The sequence below is a fragment of the Herpailurus yagouaroundi genome, unplaced genomic scaffold (genome assembly GCF_014898765.1).
Source record: "Herpailurus yagouaroundi ecotype Mexico unplaced genomic scaffold, PumYag 189, whole genome shotgun sequence".
Lineage (NCBI taxonomy): Eukaryota > Metazoa > Chordata > Mammalia > Carnivora > Felidae > Herpailurus > Herpailurus yagouaroundi.
The window spans coordinates 6,374,984-6,396,847 of record NW_024412420.1 but is presented as its reverse complement, the minus strand read 5'-3'; the positions used below and the strand labels follow the sequence as shown (position 1 = coordinate 6,396,847).

Here is a 21,864-nt window from a genome sequence, read left to right as displayed (position 1 = left end):
AGTGTGCCTGAATAAGGAGGGCCTTCACTCTCAGAGTTTAGAAATGGGAGGCAGTGGGGAGCCATTGGCTACTGTTGATTCTGGAGACGTTCTAGAAAGAGTAACCTGGTGGCTGTATTGGCAGACAGGATAGCAGGTGTCAGAGAGACCAGTCCAGAAGGTATTGAGATTGTTGGAGTCCTTAGTAGAAGGGCCCGCACCTGGCCTAAAACAAGGACTTAAACCACAAAAGAAAACCTCCCTGGAGCTTCAGGGATCATTTATTGCCAGAGCTGGAATGAGCCTTTACCGTCATTCCAACCTTGCATCCCATTATTTAATGGGTGGTCAAAGGGAAGCCCAGGGAGTCTCCCCAAGGTTTCCATAACTGATGGAGTCTTTGGATTCGGATGTGTGGCTCACTTCTCCTTCCCACGTGAGAGGCCTTTGGTTAATATTCAAAGCCTGATAGAACGGAGAAATGGACAGTTAGTTGGCCGGCACGAGAGGCTGATGATCCCTGGGAGTGTGGAGAATGGGTTTGGCCTAAACACCCTGAGGTGGAGGTGACAGTGAGAACTGGGGGCAATGTGCAGTGACGACCGGATCAGGCTAGGACTCTGTGAACTTTGGTAGGAGCCAGCCACACAGAGCCCTGGCCCAGGGCCAAGGCAAGGAGGCTCTGGAAAAGCATGTTTACTTTTGGGTGCTCAGCTTGGAGTCTTGCACAGGAAAGAATTTTTGTGAATCTCCTTGAGAAGCTGCAGAACTACAGACACACCTGAATCCTATTCGTGTTCATCCGGAAACTCAGGCTTTATAACAATCCTGTTTTTCTTCCTATGTTTGTTTGCTGTGGTTTGGGGGTTGGGGAGAGGAGGAAGGGTGTTGTTCAGGGACAGTGTGGGCCCTTTGTTTGCCGTGGGCTCCTGGGTTCTCCAGGAGCGTCAGCAACCTCGCCACTTATCTGGCCTCCTGTTTCACTCCCTCCTCTCAATCCAAACAAAAAATTTAACATAGCCCAAAGGAGAATAGACAGTTTGATAACACGCCATGGCAGCATCTTGGAAACTGCCGGTTTCAAATGACTAGGCCTGCACATTTTCACCAACTCAGACAATTAAAGAGACTCCGGGGACCTAGGTGGTGCTGATTCAAGTGGTGTACATTGTCATTAAAAATGGAAAGAGCCTCTGAAAATAGACTCCAGGTTGCGAGAGCTTGTTTCGCTGCTTGATCAGAAAGTAGCCCCATCCTACAGGGACCCAGGTAAATCCCTTAGGGGCTTTCTCCATTGGAAAACATGCCCATTGGCTCTGCCTGCCTCCCAGGGCCCTCGGGAGGGTGCACTGAGGCCCAAGAGACGCAACATGCTGTCGAACTAGGTCCAGATGCAACAGTCAGTGCGAGCGGGAGCCCCTGCCCGTCACTGCTCCTCTGCGGAACGCGGTCGGTCTTGACTGCATCCCCCCCTCCCCACCGCCATGCAGCCCGTGGCGGGGGTCCGACGAGGGGCCCACGGTGAGCACACACTGGACTTCAGTGTCCACTTGGTCCTCTCCACGTGTTTCTTGTTGCTTAGCGTCTAGTGCATGGAGCTGCAGGGAGACTTGAGATGGCCATTGTCTGCCACTCCCATGGTCACAATGGCAGCCTCAGGAGGGATAGGGCCTGCCCTCCTCCAGAAGGGATAGCTGGAGCACAAAACGATCCAAAGACTTTGAGCTAGCCAGCAGGTGGCTGGGATTTAACCTTCCAGTTCCTGGGTCTTTACCCCACCGTGCATTCCCTGCACCCACAGAAGAAACCAGGGGGCCCGATCTTCCCCTGCTGTAGCGCCAGAGCTTTGGGGTGGAGTGGGGGCAGGGGCATGAGTGTGTGGGAAGAAGACAGTGCCTCCTGTTACCCATTCACGACCCCACATACCCGCCCTGGGCCAGTGTGGCCTGATCGGAAATGTGCCTCACTTGGGCCTCAGTCTTTGACACTGAGTTCGTTTCCAGCCCGGCTTTATTCCTCTGCACCCTGAGGTGCTGTGGCAGGGACGGGGGGAGGCCACGGGCCCCAAGGAGAGGAGGTGGAGGGTGCTCTGTCTCAGGAGCCATGGCGAGAAGGCCAGTAGGCCCATGTGTGCTCTGACCACTAGCTGAAACTTCTGCCCCCCACTTGACTGACTTGAAACAGGCTGCACTTACGAGCTCCTCTGGCCTCACCTTCCTGTCAGTTCAAGGAGGCAGCTTTCTTGCTGACACCGTTGGCAAGAGGCATGATGATAAACACCCTTGGAATGAGAGGCCTCGTTAATCTGGTCCCGGCTCCTGCCAAGTTAGGAGCTGCCGAGTCAAGTCAGGGCCATTTCGGGTACTGCTGCACAATCTCAGGGCAGAGTGCTTGTCCTGGCCCTAGGGTCACATGGGGGGACACGGTCGCCTGGGCTGCAGCTACAGGAGAGCAGGCACTGGGGCGCATGAGGGAGGGACACGGGGACTTGCTTTCCGGCCTGCTGCCCACCCCATCCAGCCCTACACAGCAGAGGAGAGAACGAAATTGCATGTGCAGCGACAGCCGCAGGCCACAGAGCCATTTAGGGGCAAAGCCATGATGAGTCCAAGTGTGTCTGAGCTTTCTGATGAACCGTGCTGACTCGCAGGACAGGTCACAGCAGAGGGATGAAGGCCAGAGCTGAGCCTCAGAAACAGAGTTCCAGCTGACTTTCTTTGCCTAAGCCCAGGCCAAGCACTAATTGGCATAGTGATAATTTAAGGGTATAGATGTAAAACACGCTTCCCCCACGAGGCAACCTTCATATCCACACAACAGTATGTTACACACCCTCCCCTTCCAGGAATCCTTGCCCTTCTTCTTGTGAGGCATGGTCTCTGGATATCCAGAAGCTCGTTAAGATGCCAGTGAGCGAGACATAGTGTGGACAGTAGCCCTGACCCCGTGGCCAGCAGTGGTGTTGTCAAAGGCAGATGTGCCCTTAGCACAGGCTGGCCATTCAGGGGGACTGAGGTAGTGGAGGAGGGGAGGGAGGGGAGAGAAGGAGGGAGGGGAAAATAGTGGTTGGCCGGCCATAACTTCCTGGGGGCTCTTGTCCATGGCAGGAGGCTATTCCCACCCCTTTGGGGGTCCATCTTGCTTGCACATGTCGGGTTAGAAGGGAACCCTCAGAGTCCTTCTTATCCTCTTCTGTCCCATTGAGAGGAAAGCAGAGTAGAAAGGGCATGGGTCCACTGTGGATCAAGTGGACTTGGAGTCTGAACTCTACCCAACCTTTGCCCCTCCCCCCAGCTTTTTAGCTGCATGACTTTATGCAAGTGGTTTCACCTCTCTGACCAAACATTTCCTCATCCATAAAATGTGGGACACAATCCGCCCCCGTGGGGCAGGCTAACGGGTCAGTTCAGTGTTGCACATTAGGCTCCAAGCCCGGGTCCTGACGCAGGACTCTCACTCCGGAAGCGCAAAGTCCCTTGCTTTCCACTGGCCCAGGGTTAGGCTCTCTGGCCCCCACTTCTGGGGCATTTACACAGTTAAAAACTTGGGTTTCAGAGTCAGAAAAATCAGAAGATGAGTCCCTGTTTCATCTGCTAGTTGCGCAACCTTTGGCAAATTATTTAGCACCGCCGAGCTTGTCTTAAACTGTTTGCATCCCTTTATTTCCACGTCAGGAAAATGGGGATACTAATAATTCCACATTCATGCAGCCATTGTAAGGATTAAATGAGGCCACCCATCAGAGGGGCCTGGTGGAGAGTAAGGGCCCCACCCAGTCATCAGCAGTATAGCTGACATTGCTTACCCGTGGGTGGGGCAGGCCCGGCTACCAGCCCACGGACTCCAGGAGATGCTCACTGATGGTCCCATATTTCTGTTGACAGTCTGTTACTGTGCTCAGGGCGTTGCAGGAAAAGAGCTACTTATATCAAAGCCATCTTTGTAGCGTGCCTTTTGGTGCATCTGTTCAGCAGTCATGGACGGCACGTACTGGAACCTTGTCTGAATCTGACACAAGGGTGGGTGGGTGTGTGTGTGAGATTCGTTTTTGCCTTAACGTCAGTGTATCTGCTGTATAAGGCTCAGGACGCTTGAAGAGTGTTAGGGTCATGATGGATTCCCAGGAGCTGGGGTCTAGAAGGACATTTCCCATTTCAGTCCTCAGCTAAATCTTTTCTTTCTCACCCTCTTTCTTTCTTCCTTTCTTTTTTTATGCCCTTCTGTCCTTTCATGTTCCCTCCCTTCTTCCTTTCCTTCCTTCCCCGCTTCTTCCATTTTTTTTCTTTCATTCATCCTTGTATTCCTGCTTTAGTTTGTTAATTCCTCGTTCTCCCCCTTCCTGTTCTCCCTCTGTCCCATTCTGTTCTCCCTCTTTGGTCTGTTCTTTCTCCTCTTCCTTCTCTTCTTCCTTTCTAGGGACTCGAATGGTCTTCTCTCAACCACATCTAACATGGGCTCCTGAAAATATTATGTATGAAGTGTAGCAAAGTCCATTCTTTAAAAAATAAGGTTTTAGTTTCTGACCTTGAAAGTGAAAGGTGCTCACTATAGACAACCTGCAAAAATATAATAAAAAGAAAAAAAAAATAGCCCCCGTGTCCCCAAACAGTCCTTTTTAGGATCTAGGAGTCTTTATTTCTGGTTACTCCAGAGTGTGCTCTGTGTGCCACCCGGATGCAGGCCGCCTGTAGAATCTGGGGACAGGGCAGCAAATAAGACAAGGTCTCCATCCTGTGGAGCTTCTGTACAGGTGGAGGGGGGTGGTCACCAAATGTCAAGGAAGTAGAAAAGACAGTTTTGGGCGAGATAGATATTGTAAAGGTGATGGGATGGGTGGTTGGAAAGGCCGAGTGCTGTGGGGGGGGAAGTCAGAGGACAGAGGAGATGCAGAGAGCTGGTGTCTAAATGACGCAAAAGGACAGGCAGGCAGAGAGCAGGGGAGGAACGGTTTAGGGGGAGAGAACGCTAAGTACAAAGGCCCGGGTGGGTCCTACTTGGGCTCTGTGAGTAGAAAGAAGGCCAGCATGGCTAAGCATATTGAGTGAGGGGGAGTCTTGAATGTTATCATATGTGGCAATGGAAAGCCTTGGGAGGGTTTTGGTATGGGGGAGTGCCCTGCATAGGTCTGCATTTTTAGAATACCTTCTGGTAGCTGCGTGGAGAGTGCATTGTGGAGACACGAATGGAAGGAAAAGGAGCAGCTAGGGGGATGGGGCAGTGGTTCCGGGGAGACTGGGCTGGCTTGGACAAGGGGGCACAGCCTGTTCCATGTTTTTTAACCATCTGTGATTACAGCATCTACTTTGTAATTGTATTTATATATAGATCATTTATTGAGTACTTTCCAGGTACTATGCATTGTGTTAAGCACTTTATTTATACACATATTATCTCATTCATTGTTCACACAACCCCATGAGGCTGGCATAGTAATCTTCATTTGCAGATGAAGAAACTCAGAGAGGGAAATTTTAAAAAAGCCAGAGGGGGGGAAGGGGAGACACCAATAGTTCTGTTCCCTTTTTTTTTTTTTTCTGATGTTTATTTACTTTTGAGAGAGAGAAAGCATGTGAGCGGGGGAGGGGCGGAGAGAGAGGGAGACACAGAATCCAAAGCAGGCTCTAGGTTGAGCTGTTGGCACAGAGCCCGATGCAGGGCTCGAACCCACAAACCGTGAGATCATGACCTGAGCCGAGGTCAGACGCTTAACTGACTGAGCCGCCCAGGCAACCCCCAATAGTTCTGTTCCTTAAAGCAGACCTTATTAGGAAATGGGGGAGGGGGTATTTCTTTCTGGTCCTTTATTCACAAACACCCAAGTTGATACCATACTGATGGCAGAATCAGAATTGAAACCCAAGTCTGACTCACTTCACAGTTTAGCCACTACCCCATACATTGAAAAACCCTGCTGTGCTATTTACGCTATTGTATAAGCATCTCCCTGTATGCAGTAGCCCAGCTCTGCAGATCAGTCTTCTGTTCTCCTGATTGTATTTACCAGGTAGTCGCAGATACCCAGTAGCATGCACACATGAAGGTTTATTGTTTACCTACTTGGAAATGCTATGGGTTGGTCAGATGGCTCTGCTGATCAGGGCTGGACTCACACCTCGAGGGAGCTGACCTAGCCTGGCCATGGGCCCTTCACTCCCTAGGAGGCTGGACTGAGCATGTTTGTGCCAAGTGCTGGAGAGAAGAGGTAGGAGCATGCAAAGCCTCTTTAGGTCCAGCCTTGGAACTGACACTGCCACATCTGCCACACTGTGTTGGGCAGTACAAGTCCCAAGGCCAGCCCAGATTCAAGGGGTAAGGAGATAGACTCTGCCTGGAACTGCAAAGTCACATGGAATGGAACATGGGTAGAGGGAAGGGTGAGACCTTTATCCATTAGCACGTAGCTGCTTTTGCAGACTGCTTGATGAACAAGAGAATAGGTTCCTGCCATCGGAACAGAGCCCAGCTAATTGGCCTCCATGTCCAGGAGGCCCATATCCTTAGGATGTACTTGTGAGAGTTTTATTTAATCTCTATACATATTGTGAGCACTCTTTAGGGACCCTCTAGTGTTACTACAGTCTTCTAAGTTAATTGGCTCCCTGTACTCTAAGAGATTCTCAGAAGCAGGTGTGTTTTGTAGTGAAATAGGCTGTGCCCCCCATGGCAGTTTTCTTCTGAAAACCGTGGGTGCAGAGAGGGTAAATGGTGCTGATTCAAATTAGGACCACCCAGGGTCCAGGAGGTGATGACAAGCAAACAGACCACAAACTGGTTATGGGGAGGAGAGAAAGATTTTGGATCAAGATGTGGGACCAAACTTTAAATCACAAGGAAGTTCACCCATCAGTGCTAATAGAGAACACTTTGGCCAAAACCAGATTACTTTCTCTTTTCTCAGCCTTCCTTTATAGAGAATAATGCTTGTCAGTGATAAACACTGGAGTACTATTTGTCCTGCCATTACTGCTGCAGATGTAAGGTTTTATTTACTTAACAAGAAGCACAACAAAAAGATTGGAGGTGTTGCAAGTAGCCTTGAGGACGAAATAGCAAGTACAGCTATAACCAACTACTTTGAGGCAGCCATCAATTAAACAAACTGTTGACTTGAGAAGAGATAAGGACACAGATCACTGCTGTTCCCATTCATTGCTGACTTCTAGCCAATCGGCCAATTGAACACGAGATGCTAAATTCTTGTGAAAGTATAGAAGAATAAGAAATGGCTGATCTTCAGTTACACTAGTTGGAGGTTTAGTCATGCCTAATCTGTGACAGAAGTGGAGGCCAGTTCTGGGTTTGAAGGTGATTTCTAATCTTATTCCAGATTTGAGCCCTTTTGTTCCGTCCTTTCCTCCAGAAATCCTCCCTGGCCCTTTTGGAAGTGACTTTCATCAAGATGTTTTTAGAAAGAAGAAAACAGTGTACCAGAAAACTGCAGAGTCTATGTCGTGGGGTTGATCTCGTCCCCCATAGACCTTTCAAAGAAAGCCTTGGAGAAATATCAAGCTCAGACTTAATAAATACAGGAGAAAACCACACAATCATCACAACAGATTCTAAAAAGGCCTTTGAGGAAATTTCATGCACCATTCCTGATTTAAAAAAGAAAAAAAAGAAACTCTCAATATAATATGTTGGGACTGCCTTAGTTTGTCATGCTGCAGCTATCTGGATGCAGGAACAGGCCTTCATGCTTTAATACTTCAGAGGACGTCCTAAAAACTTTTTCCATTAAAGTCTGGGACAGGCAGGAATCTCCGGTATTTACTTGTCTTACTCCTCCTTGTCTTGCAGAGCCTAACTGATGCAGTGAGGTTTTGTAAAAAGTAGGAATTATAAACATTGAGAGGAAGCAACAACTTCCCTAGAGGCAGAAGATTATATTAGTTTTCTCTTAGAAAAGTAAGCTGGCAATGCTAGAGCAATTAGGACTAATAAGAGAGTAAAGTGGCTGGATATAAAACCCAGCATTTTAAAACCAGTAGCTTCCTAGATGCCAGCAATAACCAATCAGGAGGTAAGTGAAAATTTACACTAGGAACAACTACTATAAAACATTTAAGGGATGTACCTAGCAATAAACGTGAATAGTTAAAATGAAGAATGCTATAAGCCTTAACTGCTAGATATAAGAAAAAGACAAAAAAAAAAAAAAAAGAAAAAAGAAAGTTATGCTAGGGGTATAGTAAATATTTTAAAGACCTCACTTGTCCCCAGCTGAACTCATAGCTTTCATGTAGTTTTCATTCAAAATCTCTAAAGATAACTTAATAGGTGGATTCTAGAATTCATCCTGAAGACTGTAAGAATACCAAAGAAAATTTTCTTATATATATATATATATATATATATATATATATATATATATATGAAAAAAATATTTGTATATATATGTAAGTTAGCTAACATACAGTGTATACAGTGTGCTTTTGGTTTTGGGGGTAGATTCCCATGATTCATTGCTTACATACAACATCCAGTGCTCATCCCAACAAGGGCCCTCCTCAATGCCCATCCAAAGAAAAATTTCTAAAGAGAACAATAAGGGGTGTAAACTTGACTTACCAAATATCCAGCTTTACTGATATCATTATATTAAGACATTTGGAAAACATTAAGTAAAACCCCTGCTTATAGTGTATAAAAAATTAAATTCCAGGTGACTCACAATTCTGAAAACATAAATCCATTATAGTTATATTAAAGAAAAATACAGAGTAATATACATGTACAAATACATATGCATGTTGGGGTGCCTGGGTGGCTCAATCGGTTAAGCTCTTGGTTTTGGCTTAGGTCATGACCTCATGTTTCATGAATTTGAGCCCCATGATGGGCTATACACTGACAGTGCAGAGCCTGCTTGGGATTCTCTCTCCCCCTCTTTCTCTCTTTCTGCCCCTCTCCTACTCATGCATTCCCTCTCTCTCTCAAAGTAAATAAACTTAAGTAAGTAAATAATTAAAAAGAACATGTGAAATTGTGTATGGTATGTTGAAAAAGTAATTTAAGATATGTGGGTAGTATCATCCTACTGAATTAAATCATATGTGTAAAAACTAAGGTTTTCACCAAGCAGTTAAGGGCAGTCACCTCTGGGAAAAATAGTAAGATGGATTGGAGGCAGGGGGGAGGAGCACTTCTTGACACACTTGTGCATTTGTTATAGTTTTACAGTGAACATCCTTGGTAATTTAAAAAACGCATGGAATGATACATTCTTAGGTTGAAAATTCTTATTTAAACATTTGAAAATCTGCAAAGGTAAGACAAAATAATAAAGGTCCTCCTTTCCATTACCCAACTGTTGACATTTTGGAACGAAAGGGGGAAAAATGAGTCCAGCAGAGTTGACTCAGTAGAAAGTGTAGGTAAACACAAGGGTGTCTCTGGGGAGAAAGAGGATTTGGATGTGTTTCTCAGGTTCACTCGGGTCCATTGCCATGTGCTGTTTGACGCTAGGGAAGCCGTTGAGCTCATCTACTGTCCAGTAGGTTTTCTGCATTCTGCAGGGAGGCATGACCTACTTCCATTGCAGAAAGGGCTGGGGAGAAAGAATGCCCAACTAAGGTTCGGCCTATGTTGTTGCTAGAATGTCCACGAATGAATTTCAGAGCCCAGCGTCCCAGTGGGCCACCGTTACATGAGGAATACACTTGGTAGAAGCTGAGCTCTGAAGTAGGTACCATGGTCAGGAGGGGTGGGGATAAAGTAGATAAAACATGAAAGACCACGTTGTCTGGTAGAGGAGAGGTGTGTGTGTGTGTGTGTTTGTGCGCGCGCGCTTGCACGCGTGCATGTAAAGCTTAACATTTATGAAGCAATAAAGGAGAACATTGCAATATAGAATAATTAACAGAATTCCAAAGTCCTCAAGAAGAACGTGAAAACTTGCAGCAATTAGGTTTGGGAAATACTAATCACGAGATGCTTCCAGAGGGTAGGAGAGGGTGTACACACCTATGAGTGTGTGTGTGTGTGTGTGTGTGTGCGTGCGCATGTGCGTGCGTGTGTGTGTGTGTGTGTGTGTTGTGGGGGAGATGCTGGTGCAGTGGTGCTGGTAGTGATAGGGCATTGGGGTAGCTTTGTTATCTGGTTCAAAGAGAATTTCTAAAGGGAAAATAAAATCCCCATTTGACTCAGATATGGCTCATTTTCTGAGGCGATGTCAAGAGGCACAAGATCAAATCTAGCTTGACACCATCCAATACCGAACTCAGCAGTCTCTAGAAGCTGTAGCTGAGCAGCAGGCTGGCTAATGAGACATCTCTGTCCTCCGCCAATGCCTCGGGGGCCCATCTCTTCCTCTTTGGCAAGCAGGATACAAAGAGAGCTCCAGGCAGAGTGAGGACCTAAAAGGTCACCCAGAACATTCATTTTGCAGGCTCCCCACCAGGCCTTTCCAGAAAACAGATGAGCATGGCTTAATAGTTCAGCTAGAATGGGAGCCCATGGCTTCGTGCTTCAACCTGGGGTGGGTTTTAATGAAGCCTAAAGGAGATTTCACACGTTGTCCAACCATTGGCAGTGAGGAAGGAGGGGCGGGGGGCGGGGGGCGCGGGGTGCCAAATACAGCCAGGCAGTATCCTCTCCTTTATTCTCTGGGTGTGAAAGGGGCAATTGTAAAATTCAGATGAAATTAGAAGTGAAGATTCAGAGCTGCCCACGTAAACATCGCAGTCTGTCATTAAGTTCACTTTCACCAGTAAGACACATTCCAAAGCACAGTAAGCCTGTTGTTCTGGGGACATTTGTGCGTTTCAGTGGTTGCAGAACCCTCAAGTGGAAGTCAGGTCCCCTCTGTTGCATCTTTTCTGATTTGTGAAATGCTTCTTGAACCTACCCTCTTCCCACTGTCTCCACTGTCAACACAGATGCACACGTGGGTCATCACAGCATCCTGGAAGCCGAGCTCCCCTCTCCAGCCGTCTATCCTTTGGTCCATTCCTCACACTGCCTGAATCTTCTTTGCAGATTTCAGCTCTGCTTGTCACTTTGGAGCTCAGAATCCTTCAGTGACATTCAGGGCCTTTTATAACATCCCCACTGCCCACCCTCCTGACCATATCTCTTGCATTTATGTCTCTCTCCACTTCATCTTGTGCTCTGAGTCAGGGCTACAGCTACCCAAGACCACCTGTGCCCCTCAAAAAGGCAGCCCTCTGGCTTGTATTTGTCCCTAGATTACCTTTCTTTGCTAATTACTCTTTGTCTCAAGATGCAGTTACACCAAGTGTCACCTCTAGGAATTGTCCCTAACCTCCTTTGTGTTATATACTGTCCCCCACACTCTGGAAGCACGTGATGTTTACTTCTGTCTCAGCACCTTCACTATATCCTGACTAGTGATGGGTCTGATTCCTTGACTTGCCTGGAAAACACGAGAAAGGTAAAAGTCAGAGTACCTGGCACATAGCTGGTGCTCCACGAATGTGTTATTGGAAAGAATGAATGCATGAAAAATTTTTTAAATGTTTATTTTTGAGAGAGTGGGGTAGAGGCAGAGAGAGGGGGACAGAGGATCCGAAGCAGGAGAGAGAGGGGGACAGAGGATCCGAAGCAGGAGAGAGGATCCGAAGCAGGCTCCGAGCTGACAGCAGAGAGCCCGGTGCGCATCTAGAACTCAGGAACTGTGAGATCATGACCTGAGCTCAAGTCGGACACTTAACTGACTGAACCACCCAGGCGCCCCATATTTTTAAAATTTAGTTTGCAGATGTGTGTGGGTCTTTGTTTTTGCCTGATCTGACATGAGTAAAGGCATACTCAACCTGCTGTGTTCTCAGTAACGTAGTGAGGATGAATAAAATAAACAGTGTTAGTCATATGTAAGTAAGTTGAAGACTTTTGCCACTTATCCCGAAGTATCATCAGGGAGTTGTCTGGGGCGCTGGTAGTGTTCCTGAATTAAAGCTCCTGCCTTGTTCCAGGTCAGCTGTTGCCAGCAAACCGCAATACACCGAGTCCCATTGATCCTGACACCATCCAGGTCCCTGTGGGTTATGAGCCAGACCCGGCAGATCTTGCCCTCTCCAGCATCCCTGGCCAGGAAATGTTTGACCCTCGCAAACGCAAGTTCTCTGAGGAAGAACTGAAGCCACAGCCCATGATTAAGAAAGCGCGTAAAGTCTTCATCCCTGATGATCTAAAGGTAAATTGGAACTGGTCATCAGGCTTTGGGCAAACAGAGGGTGGGATCAAGAGGCAGATTAAAAGGGTGACCTCTAGGAAGATCACACAAGCTAGTGAACCACAGACTTGTGATTTCTGATCCCGTTTCTTGGCATGTGACTGTGGGCAAGTTGCTTTCTCCCTGGGTATCTTCTGAAATATGCCTTTCATGTCTTGATATAGCACAGAGAGAAGAAGCAGTAAAAATGTTGGCGTGATTTACAACCCATGAAGGAAACAAACCTGCTGCTATCTGCAGGGAACGCTCTGAAAGCCCCATAAAATCAACCCAAACCCAAAATCTTTCAGGGTTGGAAAGAGAAAGGAAATTATCTGCAGAGGACATCTGGGCCAATAGTTCTCCAAGGCTTACCTTCCCTCGGGCAACTTGTTGATAACCAATGCTGCCTTTTCCCGGTAGTCCACAGGGAACAACAGCTAGAGCTAAGACCTCTCTCCATGTTGCCACCCTCAGAGGACCTGGGTGGGATATTCTCAAGGAAGCTGGTGGGTTCCCTGATGTTGCTGATATGCAGTGTTTACTCTGTATCTTAAATAACGGTCACTGGAATATCTCAACAAAAGGTTCATTCCAAGTTGTTTCTTTTCAGCTGTGTTGAGGGGACACATGATTTATAAAGGAAAATAGATTTACCTTATGAGGTCTGATACAACTAGAATCAAAATTAATCTGACACATTTAATGATATTTAATGAGAATTCTTTCCAAAATTTTGCCATGTCTACTAATCCCAAAATAGAACAATTTTAATTAGCCATGGCTTAGAATTTCTTGTGTTTATGCTTCCTTCCAATCATAGGGACAATAGAGATTTGATTGTATATGTTGGAGGCATTGACACCAGGCATAATTAGCCTTTTTCTAAATTCTGACCCCCATTTCTCAAAACTAACTGTGGTACAGATGGAAAGTCACTTGTCAGCTGGGAACATGGGAGTTTGGAATGTTGTCCTGGAACCAATTTTGACCTCTTACCTATTTTTGCCATCTAGAAAGAGCACTGGAGGAAAAGGTACCCTGCAGATTGAAATCACTTCTGTTGACTACATACTTGAGATTACCTTGAGTGTAGCAGACTCATCAGATGTCAGGGCTGAAAGGGACCTTAGAGGTTCGTTAGACCAAAGTTGCTGTTTTGCAGTCGAAGAAATGGAGAAATAGAAGGGTTAAGTGAGGTGAACACTGCTAGTTAGTGGAAGTCTTCTAGTTTCCAGAAAGGTCACTGCAGCATGTTGGCCTTGACAAGGGCTACAGCAGGGTCTCTTGGGTGACAAACCAGTGGCTGTCACCCTAAGAATCAAAAGAGTAAAGTTCATAGTAAACACTCCACAAAATTAAACAAGGGGCGCCTGGCTGGCTCAGTTGGAAGAGCGTGCAACTCTTGATCTCAGGGTCATGAGTTTGAGCCCCACATTGGGTGTAGAGATTACTTAAATAAATAAAACTTAAAAAAAAAATCTAAACAAGTCAGGGAACTGATGGTCAAGACTAAGATAGGATAAGAAGGGGCCATGGGGTCCTGGGAAATTGAGAATCTTCTTTCAACTGGATGCTTTTCCTCATCTTAGCCACCCAATCCTGTGTGTATTTTCGAGCTCACCTCTTCAGCTAAACTGGGGAGCCATGCAGCATGGATTTCCTTTTGAACAGAGGGTAGTTCGGAAGGATGATGCTAAGCAGTAGATAAAACTTCTACCAGCCAAACCTTCACAGGTCTCCAGATTTACAAGTTCAAAGCAAAGAGCAAGCCCACTTAATAACCCAGGTAACCTTGGCAACAAAGAGGCCCTGTGAAAACAGTATGTGTTGGAATTATGCATAGTACTGCTGTCATGGCCATGCCTGACCTTTTCCCATGGCAGGTGGGTAGCTGGCAGGAACATTCTCCTGCCAACTGTCTTTGGATTTCTTCAGTTGTGAGTGAAGCCTCAGGCCACAGGCCATGATCTTATGTGAAACAAGAAGCAGAGCTGTAACATATTTTTCCTTCCAGTAGAGAGGACTGAGCTAGGGGTGGGTGACATATTGGTGGCCCCCAGCATTGGACGAGCAAACCAAACGAGTGAAAGAGCCCCGCCAATAAATGGTCTTCCCCACAGCTGCCCGAACCCCTCTATTGAGCCGTTCCTTTGGGTTAGCGTGCCCCAGGAGAATTAAGCAGTACCAGGATTCCCAGCTGAGAATCGGTTTAATCACCTTGATGTCTCAATACTTTTGACTGTCCATTCATTCACTTGACTGAGATATCTCAAAGGCTTGTATGTTCCAAGCCCCGGGGATACACCAAGGTGAATCAGAACTGTTAGTGTTCCTACTCTCAAGGAACTTCGAGTCTAGCAAGAGAAAGGGATCGCTGGTTTTCAGGAGGGGGCTGACTGGGGGAGGCGCTGTCAAACACGAGAACTTCCTTCCGAAAGACGATGGGGCAGGACTGGGTGGGCCCTTGCTGGGTGGGGGCAACCGGCTAGCCAGATGGCACCTGCACCTGGGAATAGAGAAGAGGACAGGAATGTGGCGCCAAAGTTGTCAGTGGCACTCAATACCCTGCTTCCCCCTCCCCCAACCATGCCCTGGTAACAAAGGGAGGCAAGCTGGCTTTTCTGGTCCCCCTCCTTCCATCATTCATTCCTGCCTTCTGCGTCCTCTGCTCCACTCCTCTCCTCTTGTTGGCTCCCCTCTCACCTGAGATAGTCCCCACTCGATACCTTTCCTGGCCCGCCTGCATGTGTGGACAGGTGAGGCTGGGAAATGAAAGCACCTTACAAGTGAGAAGAGCTCTAAGAGACAGAAATGTTGGTTGTTCCCCTGAGGTCAGCTGGTGACCCCCTGGCCCATAATACCCTGTCATATGCCACCAACTCCGTGGCCTATGGCAGTACACCCCTTCCCTTGCCTTCCCTCCACTCGCCCAGCTTCTGCCATTTCCCAGGGGCTTATTCTTATGCACTCCTTCACCTCTGTGCTCCTGTTCCTCTATGTTGGGTACTGATACATCCTGAGTTAGCCCGTCTTTTGCATGATCTTGGAAACCATATGCCCAAGGAACATTGAATGTGGTGGATTCACTGAGACTACCAAGGGTGGTGGAGTTGGGGCTTCTATCCAAGTAACCGAACAGCTGCCATCAGAACTGGAGCCTTCACTGTTGTTAATATGCCTTCAGGTCTTCCTACCTCCTGTGCAGTCCTGGGGCGAGCTCCTCCCTGCTCGCCCCAACCAGCTGGTCAGGCCTCTCCCCCCTTCCTTCAGCCCCTTGTCCCCTTTCCCAAGCACAAACGGCAAATCCCACCAATGGCCACAGCACACCTGCCCCGAGCTGACTTATCCAGGCATTCTTCAAAGGACAGCCTTCTTCTCTGAAAGAAGGATGCTGGTACCAGCTCTTATGAAGATCTTTTTTCACTTTGGTAGATACTATTATGAAACATGTAGAAAGCTGGGCGTGCTTTACAAATAACATTACCAGGTTGTGAGTGGCTGACACAAGGGGCCTGCACGGGCATTCTGTCTCACACGTTCTGTCTTTGTGCAGGGCAGATGTTTACCAAGGGTAATGGACAGGTATCGGCATAGACCACTGACCTTGGGCCTTCCTTGCAGCCATGGTCCCAAGCCATGTGACTTCCTCCAATGCCAGCTGCCCCTTGTAATCCTGGGGGAGGGAAAGAACTGGCCTCAACTCACTTATTCTGGGTGACAGGTACCTGCAAGTATTAGTCTTGCTAGGATGGAGGGATTTGCTGTTGCAAGTGGCTGGAAAGAGGGGTTTGCAAAACACACCAGGTGGCTCCATAAATGAATTGGTAAGACCTAAAAGAAGATTCACATTTCTTAGTCTTCCTAGGAAGGTTTTCCTTTCTTTAGGGGAGGGGCAAGGAGGAGGGGCAGAGGACACCTTGCTTTCACACTGACCACATTTAAATAGTACCCAGGTGAATTAAGGCCTAGAGAACAGTTAAACAGGAAATTAGAGTAAATCATTTAAATGCTAGCCACCAAATATGAGCATACTGATCGGTGGCAGGCGGAGGGTTGTTTTTTTTTTTTTTTTTTCTTCCTGTTTTTGATTACCAAGGGATACATCAGAAAGAAAAGGTGAAAGATCCTACTTCTCTCCTTGGCATCCCTCCTCCGATTCCCCCTCTAGAGGCACCACTTTTCATAGCTTGGCATAAATCCTTCCGGGCCTCTTTCTATGAATATACAATATTGTGATTTTTTAACCAAAGTGGGATGAAGCCATACATATTTATCAGCAAATTGCCATTTCCACCCACGTAGTGGTAGATCATAAACATCTTTTTTGGTTCAGCTGGGTCATTATTTGTAACAGCTGCAGAGTATCCTTTTGTAGGACTCCACCGTCATGTAGTTATTAAATCTCCTACTGATTAGTTTTCCCCCATCTCTTTCTATTAGAGACAATGCCGCAGTGAGAATTCTGTGCCTGGGGTGTCTGTCTGTGTGCACATGCATGCAGATGGGTGGAGGCAGATCCTAGAAGACGAGTTGCTTCATCATTGGTAGTGCATTTAAATAGTTGATAGATACTGCCAAGTCGCCTTGCAACAATATCGTATGGACTTCTACCAACAAGCCTATGAGCGCCCATGGAAGAAAGGGTTCTTAAAACATTCGGCAAAGAAAGCAGAGCGATCTGAATGTAGTTTAGGGTGTGAGGTGAGCCACTTGCTTTCGTGTGGCCCCCGGCGTGGCCTCTGCAGGGCAGAGAGTAAGGAGGGACACTCTGTGACAGGTGCGTCCACGCTGCGGGAGGGAAGCCATGGCGCCCGAGCAGTGGTCTCAGACTCAAACGGACTGTCAGGGAAGGAGATGTGAGGTGAGATGCGTGGGTTCCTGGTTCCTGGGCGCCACCCTGGGCCCCTCCGCGCGGCTGAAATCTAACATCTTGTTTCTTTCCCCCTGTGACTAATGAGCAGGATGACAAGTACTGGGCCCGGCGCAGGAAGAACAACATGGCAGCCAAGCGTTCCCGCGATGCCAGGCGGCTGAAGGAGAACCAGATCGCAATCCGGGCGTCCTTCCTGGAGAAGGAGAACTCGGCCCTGCGCCAGGAAGTGGCTGACTTGCGGAAGGAGCTGGGCAAATGCAAGAACATACTTGCCAAGTACGAGGCCAGGCACGGGCCCCTGTAGGATGGCAGTCTTGCGGGCTGGCTTTCCAATAGATGGACAGTGTGTTTCCCGCCTGATAGCACCACACCCGAACCAACCTTTCTGACATCAGCACTTTACCAGAGGCGTAAACACAACTGACTCACATTCTGGTGTGCGTGTGCGCGCGTGCGCGCTTCTGCTCCCGTGTGGTCCGCGGTGCGCGCGCGTGCCTTTGCACTTGCCATGTTAAGGTAGCCCTCTCCTCATCTTTCAGTTCCGAAAAAGAAAGGTGCCGTGTTTTTACTGGACTGCGGAGACGCCTCCTGGGGTCTCTTGCCCCTCCCTCCAACCCCCCTCCTGCCCCTTCCCGCGTCGCTCTCTGGTGGCTCCTGCCTGCTCTTCCGGGACCCTCTGCTGGGCTCCACCAAGCAGGGCCCTGGTGAAATAGTAGATCTCAGTTGTCAAGACTACGAGCTCTTGTTTCTGTTTAATCTGTAAGTTACCATGCTAATAAGGTGCGCAAAAATCACTTAGCACTACACTGCAGCGCTCTCGCTCTCTCTCTCTCTTCAGTTATAGGTTGCTTTCCTCATATTTTCAGTTTTGGTGATAATTGTCTTCAAATTTCAAGTGCTGTTTAGATTTATTAGATCCCATATTTACTTACTGCTATCTACTAAGTTTCCTTTTAATTCTACCAACCCCAGGTAAGTAAGAGTACTATTCTAGAACACAGAGTGTGTTTTTGCACCGTCTGTACCTAAAGCAATAATCCTATTGTACGCTAGAGCATGCTGCCTGAGTATTACTAGTGGACATAGGATATGTTCCCTACCTAAGAATTTCACTGTCTTTTAAAAAACAAAAATTACAGTAATGCATTTGAGCATGCCCAGAATATCCCCAGGACAGGGAAGCAGAGGGAAATGCCAGGTCTAAGAACGAGGGATTAATTTATCAGCATAGGAGCCAAAAAAAAAAAAAAAAAAAAAAAAAAAAAATTGCATCTTGGAACAGCTTTTGACATTGATATGTTTGCTTTTGTTTTCTCCGCTCCCCACCCCCACTTTTCTAGTTCCCTTTTTCCATATCCCTCTTGATATTCAAAACAATTACTTAAGATTCAGTTTTCCCCGTTTTTGGGTAATATATATATTTTTGTGAATTATACCTTGCTGTTTTTAAAAATCAGTTGATTAAGTTAATAAGTTCATGTTTTGTAAGACCCTTTTTCCTAGTGGTGTCATTTTCGAATGCTTCATAAATTAATGATTCTGGAGCTTATGTTTCTTATTTCGTTTGCTTTTTTGAAAGTATGTGCTCTTATAAAGAGGACTTTTGAAAAATGAATGTAAAAGACACTGGTGTATCTCAGAAGAGGATGGTGTTGTCGTAAACTGTGGTTAATCCAATCAATTTAAATGTTTACTATAGACCAAAAGGAGACATTATTAAATTGTTTAATGTTTATACAGAGTAATTATAGGAAGTTCTTTTTTGTACAGTATTTTTCAGATATAAATACTGACAATGTATTTTGGAAGACATATATTATATATAGCAAAGAAGAGGAAAACTATTCCATGTTTTAAAATTATATAGCAAAGATATATATTCATCAGTGTTGTACAGAGAAGAAGCGCTTGGGGGTTTTTGAAGTCTTTAATATTTTAAGCCTATCACTGATACATCAGCATGTTTTTTGCTTTAAATTAAAATTTTATGACAGTATCGAAGCTTGGTGTGACGAATCCTGCTCTAAAATATATAAAGAGCTTTCCTGTTCCCTATTAGGTCTCAGAAAGAAGTCAGTTAACGTCACCCAGAAGCACAAAGTGGATGTTAGTCAAATATTTATTGGCTGATACGGTGTTTTTTAGGAAAAGCATCTGCCATGAAAACGTTCACTTCAAAGTTACGAGTTTCTGGAATGAAATATCACTGCAAGCACCCCAAACAATTCTGTTCCCCTCTGTGGGCACGTGTGTCTTATGCAGTATAAGGTTGATACCGGTGTTACATGTACGGTTTATAATTTGGTAGATGTTTTGACCTTAAAGGTGATTGTTCTTTTGTTTCACCAAGTTGTGTAATGTCAAGAGATTCCGCTGTTATTGCAAAGATACGTTTTGTGCTAGATTAAAACACCCTTTCATCAATGGGATTTTCTAGTCTCCTGCCTCCAGAGTATCTAATCCTTGAATGACCCGGTGGTCCCCTTGTCCATCCACCAGCAGTGCTTCTGTCGAGTGTCATAGTTTCCATAAATCTGACTAGAAGGCTATTTCTACTAGATATTCATTTTGTCCCGAGCTACAGATTATGGTGGGAAATGCGAGAGCATTAGAATCGAAATGCATTGTTCAGGTATGCAACTAAGAAAAGAAAACCTTTGGCCAAATTAAGCAGAACTGAATAAGCAATATTCAGGAAGAGATGCAGGTGGACGCAGTGTTAGCTTTTTTATAGGTAGAGAGACCAGTGGCAGCAGAAGTATTCAGTGGCAGGAGTTACTGAAACGGAAACAAGCAATGTCTGTAAGTGGAGAAGTGTTGCACCATTGGCCATCCAGGTTCACCACAGGATGAGATGGTAGCTGAAAAAACCGTATTTATTTGAGCTCTGGTCTTGGAATGAGGTTGTCTGTATCAAATGAGGGTCACACATTGTCTCTGTGGAAGAAATAAAAAGATCATAATAAAATTTACCCTTGGGTGTGCTAGGAGAGGTTTCAGAAACCTACCTCGTCTTAAAATTTAAAAACTTTTGGAGTCTGTACACGTGCCTTATATGTAGGTCATTGTCCCCACACACACATGAACACTCATTCCTGGACTTGCTTTCTGTCGAGGGCGGTTAACTAGTAAACAAGGCAGTCCTGCTCGATGGCGTAGGAAGCCGTGGCCTGATTTGGAAGGGCTCAGGTCAAGCAGGGTCAGATGAGTTCTGCAGACCACAGCTATTAAAAGAGTCCTGTTGTCATTTTCATCAGAAGCATCTTTCGGAGATTAATTACTTGGCCATTAAAGATGAATCCAAATCCTATCGTGCCGACATCATTTAGACACAATTTGGAATGAGCGGCCTGCTTTCCTGACAGGGTCGCGGTGTCATTTCTGTGGACTTAGACTTGCAGAGAAGGGCAAAACCTGATGAGCGTGTCCTGCCTCATGCAATTTGAGGCCGCAGGTAGGGAATAGGAGGGCTGGGAGAGATCACGTCCTCCTTTTGAGAAAGGGGCCACCTTCTGACCATTCAAAACACTCAGTGGGCAAGACTGTGCCAGGCCTTTCATCTTCCAGTACGACAGGCCTGGGGGAAGTCATCCCTTGAAGCAGAAGGACCGTTTGTTCCAGGAGCGTGCAGATGGGATGTGGCTTCGGGTGGGTCGGATGCTGTGCTAGAGAACCCAGGGGTTCCTTCCGACTCGCCGGTTTTGTGAGGGAACACACAATAATTCTAAATGTGCATTTAGAAGGTCTTGAGCCTAAAAGAATTTTAAGTGCAGCCCCCTCTTTTCCAGCCACCCCTGAGGAAAACAACATGCAGAGGTATACTTGCTTTTCTTCCGGTAGTTTATCTAATTTCCCCCTGGTGTTCCTTTTAAGAAAATTCAGACTTTGTCAGAGTTCATCAGAGCTGTCCCAAGCCAGGCTGGCTTGGCCTGTTTGCCTGTGTGGAGCACGGACGCTGGGATTTAACCCGGGGTCAGCAAGCTGCAGGTGATGGGGGACACTGTGCTAAACAGCTTCTGCTCTCAGGGTGCAGCTCCCTGCTGAGGGCTCCTGGGCCCCACTGGGGAGGCCAAGGTCTCCTCCTGGTTTTCTCTACAATTAATAATGTCATTTTAAAAATGAGCAAAGCCTTATCCTAGATCTCAATTGGATTAGACTTGACAATTAAGTCAGTACATTGTGCAGAGGGCCAAGTGTATGTAGAGGAGTGTGAGTGTGTGTGTGTGTGTGTGTGTGTGTGTGTGTGCGCGCGCGCGCGCGCACGTGTGTGGATATTTAAGTCAAATCATAACATCTTTAATTTTGGAGAACCTTCCCGAACATAACCACCATAACCATTATCCTTTTGGCAACACCACAAAGGTTGCATCTGTTAAACAGGTACAAGTTCACATGAGGTCAGTTTAATTGTACATCGTGATATGGGTGGTGTTTATGCTGTTAAGTCCAAACCCTTATCTGTCTGTTATTCTCAATGCTTAATAAACTTTGAATTTGTTCCTTTCTTTCATGTATTTTTGTTGATAGTCTGCTAGAAGTTAGATTCTGTTCCCAATCCTATCACCAAGAGCCCACTTACAGAGATCAATTACATCAATGACAAATAATAAGTAATTTATTAATGATAAATTAATATTTATTGAGCACTTATGTGCCAGACATTGTGCTAAACACTTACCTGGAATGTTGTAATCCCATGTCAACTCTACAAGGTGGGGACCATTGTTTTTCCCGTTTTACAGAAGAGAAAATAGAGGGTTCATGTGATTAAGCAGCTTGCCCAACATTAGAGGTGACAGAAATGAATTCTGATCCACTGAATGGGGCGTCATTTAGA

The 21,864-nt window shown here is 46.4% G+C and overlaps 1 protein-coding gene across 2 annotated transcripts in view; it reads left to right on the top strand.

Moving 5' to 3' along the window:
- The window catches only part of HLF (HLF transcription factor, PAR bZIP family member), a 52,444-nt gene extending 30,912 nt beyond the window's left edge, over positions 1-21,532 (top strand). Inside the window, exons 3-4 of one of the 2 annotated variants that reach the window (XM_040497080.1) lie at positions 11,913-12,133; positions 17,113-21,532. In XM_040497080.1, the coding sequence (XP_040353014.1) occupies positions 11,913-12,133; positions 17,113-17,331 (440 nt within the window). In that variant the 3' untranslated portion in view covers positions 17,332-21,532. The remainder of the gene's footprint in view (positions 1-11,912; positions 12,134-17,112) is intronic. The other variant, XM_040497081.1, reaches the window with a different exon arrangement.
- Positions 21,533-21,864: the final 332 nt, after the last annotated feature.